This window comes from Saccopteryx bilineata, chromosome 2 (genome assembly GCF_036850765.1).
Source record: "Saccopteryx bilineata isolate mSacBil1 chromosome 2, mSacBil1_pri_phased_curated, whole genome shotgun sequence".
Taxonomy (NCBI): Eukaryota; Metazoa; Chordata; class Mammalia; order Chiroptera; family Emballonuridae; genus Saccopteryx; species Saccopteryx bilineata.
Window position 1 is genome coordinate 207,409,495 of NC_089491.1, and position 14,318 is coordinate 207,423,812.

Sequence of the window (14,318 nt, forward strand, 5' to 3'; positions counted from 1 at the left end):
GCCTTACAGGTATGTATCTAACACAAGATTATTATGAGATTTAAAAATGAACATCAACTCTCCATATGCTGCCTAATAAAGATACATATAACTAACCTATTTTTAATACATTAGTATTTCCTAAATTCTGTAAAGCCATACCACCCTGATGACTTCTAGTTGTTAATGATTTAGCAAGAAAAATTGACTGTGTGGTTCATTCACTGGGTAAGCCACAGGCCAGTATGCTTCACTAAGACCTATCACTTTAAAAATCACTACTCAAAGTTTCTTTAACACTTATTCTTGCATCAGTATAAAATGTTTTATTTCCTGCTTTGATTGGAGACAAGAAAATGTTGTCCAAAGTATTTTTTACTTATGCATGCTATAAATGGCAGGGAATGAGAATGTTTCATTTAAAAAGGAGAAAGCTGATGAGATCTGCCTCCTACGATTTACTAGAATCTTTGGGGACTTGCATTTTGTAGCCTATCTGCATAAATAATCTTGAGAGACTACTGCCTTTTTAATAAATTGACTCTTAAATTACTTTCCAGTGTACCAAACACATCATTTTAAATTCGCTGAGTTTCCTTTGCATTACCATGTGCCAGTCCAGACAAATTCTCACTAAGGCTATAACTTTCTTTCAATTATAGGGTGCTACGGAGACTATTTAATAAGTGCAGGCCCAAAGATTAAAGTCTTTGCAAAGATTACCCAACTCATTTCTGAAGAAAGCAAGTGCCTGACCTTCATCAAAGATATTGCCCTGGAGGCAGTGGGATATGCTGCTTGCTCTACACATGCTGAAAAGTCTTGTTCTTTTTCCCTGACTCCCGATGGAAGGATTGCAAATGAGGTCAGTGAACTAGAAAGTAAAATCTGACTGGAGAAAAACATGTAAATAGAAAGGACACCATTATTTGGAATTGGCTGTCATCCACTCAGCTCAGGCCATTTTCTAGAAAGCCTTTCCTGACACACACAAATTGAGTAGGTTCTCCTAGAGCACATTGAATTTATCACATTATACTGTTATTATATATTTATGTGTCTATCCTCACCACATTTGAAGCAGAAATAATGTCTTAGTCATCCATGGAACAGACATAATATCATTGCTAATGCTTTAATTTCTGATCTGGGAGTAATCAAAATAGTATTATTTATATTAACAACTGTTAAAAGTAATAAAATGGCCTGGGGCCAGTTGCCTCAATAGATAGAGTTTGAGTTTGCTAACTTTTATTGTTAAAAATGGCATTGCCCATGTGATAGATACCTATCAATAGATAGAGTGTTGACCCAGCATGTTGATGTCTTGGATTTGATTCTTGGTCAGGGCACACATGAGAAACAACCATCTGCTTATCTTCCTTTCCCTCTTTCCCAACTCTCTCTCTTCTCCTACCACAGTCAGTGGCTTGATTGGTTCAAGTGTAGGCCCTGGGGCTGAGGATAGTTGGTTGATTTGAGCATTGTCCCCAGACAGGAGTTACTGAGTGGATCCCAGTTGGGCACATGTAGTCTGTCTCACTATCTCCCTTCCTCTCACTTAAAAAAAAAAAGTAATGAGAAATATTTCCTTTCCAATACGTTCTCTCACGTGATTGTAGAAATCAGCATGATGTGATCACCCAACATATTTCATTCAAATTCTCTACATCAAACATCTGTCAAAGAAGGTGTTGGTCTTTCTGATCTTTATAAATGATTCATCTTAATTCCATATAACTTCCAAGAAACAATTTAGTTGAGATTCACAAGCACAGTAGAAAAAACTCTTGTTTATAATTATATAGTGATGCTTAGAAAGGTGGGAAATTGGATCACAAGTCCTTGTGCAGTGAGAGCCCAGTATATGTTCATATACACAGCATTCAGATTCATCAACTGTGGAAACAAGGTCAAGTTACCAACTTCCTTAGCCTGCTCCTTACTAAGTTCCTGATTCTATAAATCAGCTTCTTAGTGTTATTGGTGATTCTAGCAGTGGAAGCAAATAACTTTCTAGGGCTTCACCTGTATAAACTCACCACTGAACTAAAATCAACATTAAAGTAAGAACCTGGAATCAATGCCATTTATCTTTGCTTTACTTGAAGTGAAAATAAAAAAAATAACTGTTTCAGTGTTTGGTTGATGCTTCATAAAAATAAATACTATTCCCCTGCAATTCACTCAATGACTCTGTGTGTCTCAAAGCCCCCCATGGTGAAAAGGTTTTTGTTAGAATACAAGCATAATGCATAACAAAAAGGATAATATATACAAAGTGCAGGAAGTTGAGTACCCTCTAACTAATGGGTACAAACCAAACTGCTAATTATTTCATAATGGATGATAAAACTTCACTTCTTTTCTTTGCCCATGATAGAAACTGATTTTCTACTGAGCCTGACAGCATTTAAATGAAGTTGAGGAGTTTCCATTCTAATTGAGCAGTATTTTAGGAGGTAAAGGGAGTCAAAAACTTTCAATCCACTTGCAAGAACTTATGGAGCATTTCTGACACTACCTGGGACCTCAACACATTTCCTCGTTGTAAAACATCTGTTTGTGGCTGTCAGGCACTTGACAATAATGTAAAAGATAGCTCACCCGGTCTGCAAGAAGTTAAACAGTTATTCTGGGTTACACGAAGACCTAACCATTATACAGATGTTATTTCTAATTGAAATATGTTTTGGGTTAAAAAAATAAACATTTAAAAATAAATTTTGAAAATCTGTGTATAGCATAAATATAAATTATTAATTACTTTGAAAAAAGGGCCCTTATAAGGAAAGCAATCAAGTATACTTGATTTTGATGACTTACGAATTGTTAAGATATATGTGGATGTGAACTTAAATTATTTTCCTTTGCAACTTTATATTGTTTTTTAGAACAAATTAAAAAATTATTCTCCAGCTCAAGACAGAAATAACAATAATGGCATAACTGGACAATTTTTGACATATTTCTATATGAATAGATATACATTTATATGTACATATACATATATTTATGTAGAATGAATTATTTATTGCTTCAGCAAATCTTTATTTAGCACCTATATTTTAAGATAAGGATAAGTCCAGATATTAGTAAAACAATAATGGATAAAATAGACATGGCTCTTACATTTATAGCCTCATAGTTTAATATAACAAGGCAAATTGTAATACCATAGTGCTATAAATGATAAAATAACCATATGTGACCCAATATGGTTAAATTTCACAAACCATGAATATCAAATTAAAGGTGACCTATTGTACAATAAAAGAAGCAAAGTATTAGTACTTATTACCTTTCACTTTCTACCTCAATCCATTTGAAAATGATGGGAAGGTAAAAAATGATTATGGTAAACTTTTATACCTCGTATAACATATCATGACACTACACTAAGAAGTATAATCCTTTTTAGCTGAGTCATTAATATGGAATTATCACTTGCATTGTCCTTCTTGGAAAAGTCTTATAATTTCACATATGCTTCCTCACAGCACTTACTCTACTACAAACTTTACAAAAGAAAAAAAAAAGCCATATTGTAAACATGTTACAAAAATATAAAAAAAATGTTTCTGCATGCTTGTGATCAGTTATAAATATTATGATACAATATAAAATGAAATGTTTAATTTATTAAAATAATAATCTATAGACTATATTTAATGATGTGAGAAATGCTCATGTATAAGTAGGCTGTAAAACAGCTTAAGTACTATTTTGTGTAATTTCATTATCTTTCTACATACTCATATTTAAATCATATTTATTAAAAAGCTATTAATAGTGGTTATATTTTGGAATAGGGTAATCAAGGTTTTTTTCTTCCTTTTGCTCATGTATATTTTCTAAATTCATAACTTCTATAATTTATTTTATTTTATTTTTTTCTAAGAAAATGTCTTTAATTATTACCTTTTATAAATACATTTTTTTTATTTTTTTCCTATAAAAATGTCTTTAATTTTCACCTTTTGTAAATACATTTTTTATTTTTATTTTTTTCCTATGAAAATGTCTTTAATTTTCACCTTTTGTAAATACATTTTTTTTTAACTTCCATAAATTTTAAGTATCTTTTTAAAAAAATTTTTCTTAAGTGAGAAGTGAGGAGGCAGAGAGACAGACTCCCACATGTGCCCTGACAGATATCCACCCAGCAAGCCCCCTATGGGGTGATGCTCTGCCCATCTGGGGCCGTTGCTCCATTACTTGGCAACCAACCTATTTTAGTACCTGGGGCAAAGCCATGGAGCCATCCTGGAGCCAACTTGCTCCAACGGAGTCATGGTTGTGGGAGGGGTAGAGAGAGAAATAGAATGAGAGAAAGGAAAGGAAAAAGGATGGAGAAGCAGATGATCACTTCTCCCATGTGCCCTGACTGGGAATCAAACCCAGGACATCCACATGCCAAGCCAATGCTCTACCACTAAGCACGCTGGCCAGGGCCATTTTTAACTATCTTTATGAACCAAGTTGGATACCAATAAAAAAGTCTGCGAATTTCTTAAAAGATAGCTGGGTAGAATTACTTACCCAAGTCCCAGAAGCTGACAGACATCATTTGAAATCTGGGTGGTCCAGTTCTCAGCACATACTACATACCATGCACTCTGGATTCTGAACTGCACCAAACCATTGTTGTTCAGTGTGCCATTGAAAAGACGCACTAAAGAGATTAAACACAGGGTCATTCTGACATAAATTGATAAAAGTAAATGATGGACTTTGAACTACATGTGCAATGTTCTTAAGCTTTTCGAATTTACAGATTTATTGTAATTTTCTTAAGAGCCCATTGGAAGGCCTAAGTTGGAAACACAAATTGGGTGGACTTAATTTCTCTCTTTATATAACCATAAAAATGGAAAAGGTAGATATATGCAAATTAACTGCATATCAAAACAGCAAATGAGCAGAATAAATTATCTGGGAAGGGAATATTTTATACACTTAGTCCCTAAGAGAAAGGAAACTCATGTACAGGGACAACTTTAGGCATTTTTCCTATTTCTTTCTCCAGAAACCATTTTCCTAGCTCTTGTTTTTTTACTGTTTGGTTTCCATCATCTTCCTCATCAGCTTACAACCATTTCAGGCAGCATGTTATAGCCATTAATGGCTAAGTAGGGATTGGGCCTAGCTAAGCTAGTTTATGAAATAAACAAAAAAAAATCACCAAAGGTAGTTTTACCCATAAGCACCATATTGGAATTCTGTAAGTGAATGCTGTTCACATTTTTCCCCCTATTATGAGAAGAGTAAGAGCATTGACTTTAGGATTAGACTGATTTAGGTTGAAAACACAACTTTTTCTAGGTGTGAGATCTTTGAAAGCCATTAAAGTTACCCAAGTGGCTTAATTTAACTTAAGTTAAACTCAAGTTTTCTCATGGCTGAAATAGAGCTAATTCTTATTATGTTAAGACTGTTTTATTGCATTTAGTTACAGTTCATAGCACAGAATAAGTAGCTTTAAGTACTTGCTTAGAAAAGTAGGATATAAAAAAAGTAGCCATTACTCAGGATATTATAGAGTTCTGGAAGACCATTATTCTGGTCTCACTTGAAGAGTGAAGGCAGGAGATATAGTTGATAATGAAGAAACAGTAATGCAAAGAGCCAAGTCTAAGATCAGTTATAAATAAAGATGCTGGTGCCTCTGTATACATGATAATCAACAAGAGTGGTGCTTACATGCCTGGTTTGGCCTATTGCCTCTCTGTGGTATTATATGCTTTCTACCTAAATATGGGTTGTCCTAGACTTAAAGTTATTAAGTATAGTAAGTTTAAACAACACAAAACAAAAAGTCATTGGAGCCAACACTAGACTGGGGCTGAAATCCCTGGCAGATGTTTATAACCCACAGCATCAAAACATGTCCTAAGAAACACATTCATAATCTTTATTTCACATTTGTAGAATCCAAATTTAGAGACTAAAGTAATAAAAGTATTTTCCTAAGAGTGAAACATACCACAATATGCTTCATCTGAGCCATCTTTACAGTGTGGAAAACTGTCACAGAGATTCACCAGTGGAACACACTCTCCATTCTTACACTGAAAACTTTCTTCCATGCAGGGTTCTATGGGGAAAGAATATTTATTATACAGGGTAAAAAATTGTAGATATCAATCCCATTTCTGTCTCTTTAGACAAGCCATTTTAAGCGGCACACGTTGAACTGCCTTGCTTTGAAATAAGACTATTCACTTAGTTGCTCAGAATGCCTCAAAAAATAGTGGTGTCAATGCCAGAGATATGACTTGAAAAGAGTGTGGATAAAACCTTAAGCATCTCCTTTGCAGCAGAGCATGGTCAGCACACACCCCTCCCTCACAATCTCTGTTAGTCCCTCTTCAATAAACTCCTCCACCTGGAAATGAACATATAAGCAGCAATCATTGTACTGTTACACAAGCTTAAAAAGATCTCCTGGCTTAACCATGAAGATTATACCTACAACCTTTTTTTTTATAGAAATGTGGAGGTTGTCTTCTGATGGAACCAAAGCTGGACCAGGAAACAGTGCGCACAATTAAAGCATAGACAGGTGGGGAAAAGTAGTCACGAGGAAATGGAAACTCAACAATAACAGTAATTTGAAAAGAATGTGGGGATTGAACTCCAAACAAATAAAGCTAGGTGAGGTTCATGGAATGTGCTTGGCACAAGAAGAAGGAGAATGAAAATGAAGAGAGTGGACAAGAAAGGAACTAAGTAGATCTGGAGGCAATTGATGGTTTCCAAAGTTTGAGTTGTACCGAAACAGGCCTATTGGAAACATCCACTGTTTGAAGGGAGTGGGTGCTGTTGTTTCCTGGAATTATTTATTTGGTCTTAAGGAGACAGCCCTCATCTGACAGAGAGAGAAGGGGTTTGCTCCCCTCAAGATATTTTTCTACTTATGACGGGAAAGATAGCTACATGCTGACACTAGGGTTTCTGATTAGGATCACATGGAATTTGGATCCCCTGAGAAGGAAGATGGTGTTTGGGTAATGGAGCAGCCTAATAGCTCTTTTCTTACATGGCACATGGACAATTATAATGAGAAAGCAAAAGCACTTGATAAAAATAAGGAGCAAGAAACACTGTATTTTGAACGTTATTAGCAAAAACTATTTATAAACAATTATACTGTTTTCAGGGAGACAAAATTCAAATTAAAATGGCTTCAAACTAAATCCCACAGACTTTCTCAATTTGTGATGACCAAAAATAATAGCACTTAAAAGGAATAATTTCTGTTTGTTTAGAATCTAAGTGATAGCATCAATCAAATCTTAGAGCATTGATAATACTATTATACTTTAAAGAGAAAGTTACTCTAGCCATATAGTATTTACTAAAAATAAACAAACAAAAACAAATAAAAAGACTGGTCTAGCAACTATCAATGCCCATCATCTATTTTTATTTATTAAAAACAATAATTAGAATTTTTTCCCCCTAAAAAATAGACTACATAGAATACTTGAAGAGGAGTGGTTTCAAGTGGGGAAAATGGTGCTATCTAGCACAACAAGTGAGGGCTGCCCCGAAGGAACTCTCAGCTGAAAATGTATCATTATCACACTAAAATAACAAGCACCAGTATTTCCATAAGACTAGTGCTGGGGTTTTCAGAATGTTTTTCCAAGTGTGACTATAGTAAAAAATAATTATTAGCCTCACCAGGTGGTGATACAGCACACAGAGTGTTATCTGGGTATGTTGAGGACCCAGGTTCAAAACCCTGAGGTCTCGGGCTTGAGCTCAGGCTCATCAGGCTTGAGCACGGGCTCACTAGCTTGAGCACGGGGTTGCTGACTTGAGTGTGGTATCAGAGACATGACCCCATGGTCACTGGCTTGAGCCGAAAGGTTGCTGGCTTGAGCAAGGGGTCACTCGCACTGCTGTAGCCCCCCCCCCCAATCAAAGCACATATGAGAAAGCATTAAATAAACAACTAAGGTGCTGCAACAAAGAATTGATGCTTCTCATCTCTCTCTCCCTTCCTGTTTGTCTCTCTCTCTTGTCCTCTTATGTTCTGCTCTTTCCCACCCCATTCTTTCTTACTCCTGCCCAGCCACCTCACATTTTATTCCATGATAAGAAATGTTAGTCAAAACCAAAAAAATTGAATTCATGACTAACTTCAGCTATTTTTTAATAGCAGACTAAGCTAAACTATAGTGAAGAATTTCAGACATCTATATAAATAAAAATTGGTGTTCACTTTTCAAGTAATGAATTCAGAATTTAGAATTTTGGTTGGAACTTCCCCTGATAGAGGTTAGGACTAAGAGAAAGGGTAACAGTGAAATAACTTGCATTTCAATGCCATGCATCAGTTTCCATTTGGCCAATGGACACTGAAAATTATAATTGAGGACAAGCAGGCTCCAGACAAAGAAGTGGGGCAATGGGGCCTGAGGTGGAATTAGGAGCTGAGTCCAGTTATAAGAGATCAACTAGGAAGAATATTACCCTTCTCTATAGTGAGGTAGTCTTGGGGAATGGGGGAGAGAGGAATGCTTCAAAAAACCCACTACTCTGTTCCACAAAGGAGCCAGCATTTGACTGGGAGCCACTGGGAGCTAAAACAAAATTACAGAGGTGATAGATTTTTTTCCCCTATCTGTCTCTTTCTCAGTACTGGAGCTTAGGTATGGGAAGATGGAAGGAAAATAAAAGTGGACAATGAGTCAAAGGCAATATTTCTATCCTTCTCTACCTTAAGTTATTAGGCTAAAGATTGTACCTGATTTGGGAAATAAAAAACCTTTGAATTAGATGATATTAAATATTTGATGCTTATTTGACAGTACATTTTATTTTCTAAAAATGAGTCTTGACTACCCAGTTAAAAAAATTAATACCTGTAATAACTGGCAAAGTGAAGAGATCCGCCTGAAATATTGAGGGCAAAAAGGAAGATTTGAAATAAAGTAGATGTAGAAAAATAGAGCTTTTTTGGTTTATACTCTCAGTGAGTCCATTCTCTAAATTGCCTATGCAATATACTAGCTGCAACACCCATAATACCTTGTTTCTTTATCTTTATATGCACAGGGCTTGACAAAATGCCAAGCACAAACTAGAAATTAATCTGAGAATCAGTTTTCTTGACTTTCATATGGAACAACTATTATGTCTTAGATGTATTCATAAAGTTTTAAAAAACATATTTAGTCTATCAGTTTGAATACACTGAATGCTCAATAAATAATATTGTTAACAAAAAATGGTAACATTTTAAAATATCATCTTTTTCACTGATAATTTTATTTTATTTATTTTTATTTTTTTTAATAATTTTATTTTTTTAACGGGGCGACATCAATAAATCACTGATAATTTTAAATTAACATTTTTACCTCCAAGTGGCAGCTGTGTTCCTTTCCCCTCCACATAATCATACAAACAACAAGAAATCATACCTAACCCATTCCTCCAGGTATCTTACAACAATAATTAAAGCTATTGCATACTTTATTTTCAACTTTGAAAAAATTTATATTTTTTCAACCCAAATCTAATTTACTTTAATAAAAAAATAGTTTAAAGACGACATGAACTGGCTGGTTATTTCTAAAAATTGTTGCCTCATGAGAGAAGTAGGTTGTAATATATCAAATATAATACTATTAAGGAGGTTCTTGTAAATATAATTATCAGTTTGTTTCACAAACATGTTTTTTAACCAGATTAGTAAGATGATAAATGGGTGAAGACAATTAAATATTCTACAGGAAAACTTTAATATTTTAACTAACTTTATATTTCTTCTTTCTAGTCTTTATTTTCCTTTAGAAAATAGAAGGCTTATAACTAGGTATACATGTGTTTGTGTTTCTATATTTTATTTAAGATTTCTGATTTAATATGTTATATGTATTTTAAAAGTTGGCAGCCTAATTACATGCCTATAATCAAATGTCTTAATATACTTAGAGAATGTTAGTCACCACTCATTATTTTTAAATTATCTTATTAGTTTGTTTTCATAGCTTGTTAAAATCATTATGTCAAAATGAGTTCTCAATGTTAGTAATTTCACTGTAAATAAATCTATTGATAATTGTGATCTTTAACTAGTGTAGTCAAGCTATATTTAATTGGAAAAGCACATATTGGTTGAATGGAAATTTAAATATCTGAACTAAAATATGAATGAAAGCATATATAAAGTTTTGAAAATTGTAATTCATTTTTGTGCTCTAATGAAAGCTGTTTAGGTTATCCTCTAAGAATTCAGAAAAATTAACTTGTTTCTGTAAGAGAAATGGATTGAATGAAAAAAAAAAGTGCTGAATGGGTCAAAACAATCTATCATTGCTGAACTGACTAGAAATGATAACTTCTGAGGAGATGTATAAATGAACCTTTCACAATTTTCTTTACATGCATGAATAGTATCCGGATTTTTAGCAGCAACATATAGTAGTTCAGCTTCATTAAGAAGTCTTTAATTGGAAAGTTTAACTCTCTGTGGCCTCTGAAATATCATTTCTGATTGCTTTGTGCTCAACAGTGAGGGAGAGAAAAAGAGATATTGCTAAGAATTGGATTTCCCCATCTGTTTATGAAGTCTCCAGTAGCCCTGCCTCAGTTAGTTCCATATGCTTAGTTTTAAATTGAACTGAATTGATCTCTGAGGCACGTGCCACTCAATCTAGGGAGGGTTCTGAAACCTTAAATGTAATAAGGTTTTTCACAGTTGCCACTTTCACAGTTGCCTGAAAAGCACTACTAAATTCCAAATGAAAACCCTCGTATTAGGGAAAGAGAAATGTGGAGACATTGATAGGAGACCAATTCTGATAAATTTGCATTTCATACATTGTAGTTGAATGTAAAATAAATAAATAAATAAACAAATAAGATTAAGAAAAGGGATAAAAAACTATGTTATATAATTGTTTTACATTTCAATTAAAGGTTTTGGATGTTGTCCACAAAATATTTCGGAAGATAAATGAAGCACATAAAAGCTGAACAGTAATGATATCCTGTTTATACTTTTTCACAATGACCAGCAAAGCAGGGCACCAGTATAAACAGATCTGTATGTCCAACCTCTCTTTCCATTACCAGCTTGATTTTCTTTCACTGCCAATTCCCCGTTTCTATAATTGCTTCTCAGGTTTTTTTGTGTTAAAAATCTCTCTGGGAGATTGTGCTGATGACCACTCAATCACTCAATTTTCTGATCTCAGGCAACATTTGTCACGTGTCAAGGAAGAATGTAAAAGCACATTCTCAGCATATTCACTACCTAGTGATGGTAATGGAAGACTCCACTCTAACTTAAACCAAGGGGATTTTCTCTAAATGATTCACTTTCTAAACAGCATCATCGTAACAGCTAAAATCTAGCTAAAGGGCAAACAAATACAAACAACTACTACCCCATAAATTTGGTATTTATTTTTTATTGGAAACAATATATTATGCTCTTTGGCTTTTCTCTTGAGTAAAAATTGCTTATAATATTTCTCAAAATCCTTGGTGTTTTATTTATCTCATTATAAGGATATGATGAAAACCAGTAACTGTACAAGATATTTAATGGAAGACATTTGTTGCTGTCTGCCTTTTCAGAAGCTATTCTTTTTCTATTTCTTTCCTCCCTCCTCATTTACAATTTAAAATATGTATTTAAAGACATCATTTCTCTACAATTTTAGATGTTTTTTTCTTTTGCAGGTAAGGGGATGTCCAACAATTATTTCAATTGTTTAGATTTATGAATACATTTACTTCAAAATTGGTTAGAGCTATTAGCGTTTTATAGTTGAAATGGTCTTAATGTTCATTTACATTTCCTTAAAACTATAATAATTTTTTTCAAAAGTCTCTTTCCATGACAATATTCTTGGAAAAAAGCAGAAGGCCCTCCCTTCTAGTAGAATAGGTATTAGGTATTTGATGACTCTATTTTCAGATACTTTGCAAAACTGAGCACAGAAATATTGCATTCAAACATTAATGATAGTGATGCCTATAGATTTTTATTATACAGCAGTTTTTCCTCAAAAACTTAGAAATGTCACTATACTGTTTTTAAAAATTCATCATGAAATGAGCAAAATATAAAGCTTGTCTGATTTTAACATATTTGAAAATGATTACATTTATTCTGCTTAGGAATTTAACCCAATGTTTTCCTCTTGCAATTTAAAAATTTAAATAGGAAAGTCATAACACTAATTCCTCCTTATTCATATTTTACAGATAACAAGAAGACTGTAATTTTTAGGTCACTTTAATCATATCCAGGAATTATGTAATCCTCCCCTCCCCCATAATACCTTTCACTGTTAGTTTCATTTGGTTTTTTTTATTTTGGAAATGTCCATCTTTTTTTTTTTTTTTCAAATTATGGCTTTGTCTGTTTCCTGCACACCCTTTACAGACTCTCAAAATTGTTGTGACTTCTATTCAAGGCAAAGGTAGACAAGATACAGGCCAACTTCCCTATTTGCTATAAAACTCAAAGCATATAACTCTCTGGAATGCAGTCAATGTTCTAGGCCAGTCGTGAGTGGAGAAACAGTTATTTTGTACAGATGGACCTAGGATTATATAATAGGCAAGGTGAGGATAATAGCTTTAAGCCTACTCTTTTCTTGACACTCTAAGTAAATACAAACTGACCACAATCTCCTATGGAAGGGAAAGATAGATGGAGGAGGTAACCTGTATTCTGTCTTTCTGACATATTTGTACCTAGAGAGAACCACAGTGTGGGCAGTAACACAAGAAAAATCACAGTCCAAGAGGAGCAGCAAGCAAGAAAAAGTTCTCTGTAGATTCTCTCTCAGAGAATCATATCATAGACTTAATATTCAGGAAGGAACCAATTTTGGTTTTTATCCCCTCCTAATTAAGTTATGGATATAATAAAAACATAAGGTAAGAGGGCTGTGCATACCAGCAAAACTCAGCTTCAAATTTTTTCATCTTTCATAGTCTGGCTTTTTCCTGCTTGTCTCTAAGAAGTTAATGATGTTAATATTTTAATTGGATGTTGTTGGCATTCAAATAGCTCACTTGCCTGTCTCCCTGCTGTTCTCTAAAAATGTTCTTGGCAAAGGGAATGTGACAGACAGTCCTTCTTCCTCACACTACCAACAATCCCATTTTTAATGTTTAAAATGACCTTTTTGGTGAATAAAATTCATAACTCTTTACACATCAGAAGAGTGCAGACAGATCTGCTGAAAAATGGTGTGGATGTCTGCTTTAAACAAATTCAGATAGTGATTAAATAGATGGACAGGGAGAAAGAAAATCTTTGTTATGACAAGGAAAATGAGTGTTTTAGAATGCAAACATTGAATTATACTCAGGCCTTGAAGTCCTATATGCTTTTACTCTTTTGCTCCAGAAGTTACAATGCAACAGGTAATCCAAGTGCACTTACCTGGAAGACCCAAGCGGTAGCCAGTAGTGAAGTTGGCTTTAAATCCCTCTTTTGTCAATACATTGTTAGTGATAAAAAGCACAGTCATTCTGTTGGTAGTTGAGAATACATCCTTTACTGGACCCGGCCCCGTGTACACAGCTGCTCCAAAGGAAAACAAAAGAATCAGTCAGATGATCCTTTGGAGAGAGAAGGAAAAATACCATTTTTCTCAGTTGTGTGCAAAGTGTACATTCTTTTACATTTTGGACACTTCCTGTTGGAAACCAACTTCTATACTGATCTTTTTCAATATTATTTGAGGTTTCTGTGGCTCCATAATTTAATGATGGATTATTCATACATTATTTGGCTGATTAGTACCATTACTATTTAAACTCATGTTATCACAGAAAAATAATTATTTGGTTGTTTCAAAAGACCATTATAAAACAATGAAAATTATAGTCTCCCTTAGTCATTTTGGTCAAGATTATTTGACATTTTAGGTGAGCCGAATCCTTAACCTGATCTGAAGGATGGATTAATTAGAAACAGATTATATAAACCTTAATGATGGTTTTCAAAATTTTTTGCACTAACCCTTAGGTTTAATGCTTACATAATAAAATACTCCTTACTAAACAATAGAGGCTTAGTTAATTAAAATTGCGCTCATATTATGAAATAATTTATATTTTGGAATCCCTGGAAGCAATTTTGTTTTATGTATGTATGTATATATTTATTTATCTTCCTTTCCAAGTGAGAGGAGGAAAAATAGAGAGACAGACTCCCACATGCACCCTGACCAGAATCTACCTGGAAAACCCTACCTGGGGCCATGCTCACAACTGAAGCATTTTTAGCACCTGAGATGGCACCTCAGTAGAGTCATCCTCAGCACCTAGGACCAATGCACTGGAACCAATTG

General features: G+C 34.1%; 1 protein-coding gene across 5 annotated transcripts in view; it reads right to left on the reverse strand.

The window, feature by feature from the left end:
* TMPRSS15 (transmembrane serine protease 15) overlaps positions 1 to 14,318 on the reverse strand; it is a 161,681-nt gene that overhangs the window by 58,610 nt on the left and 88,753 nt on the right. For all 5 annotated transcript variants that reach the window (XM_066254928.1, XM_066254926.1, XM_066254927.1 and 2 more), the window contains 3 exons: positions 13,406 to 13,546; positions 5,966 to 6,076; positions 4,522 to 4,654 (listed from right to left, as the gene is read on the reverse strand). In XM_066254928.1, the coding sequence (XP_066111025.1) occupies positions 4,522 to 4,654; positions 5,966 to 6,076; positions 13,406 to 13,546 (385 nt within the window). The remainder of the gene's footprint in view (positions 1 to 4,521; positions 4,655 to 5,965; positions 6,077 to 13,405; positions 13,547 to 14,318) is intronic.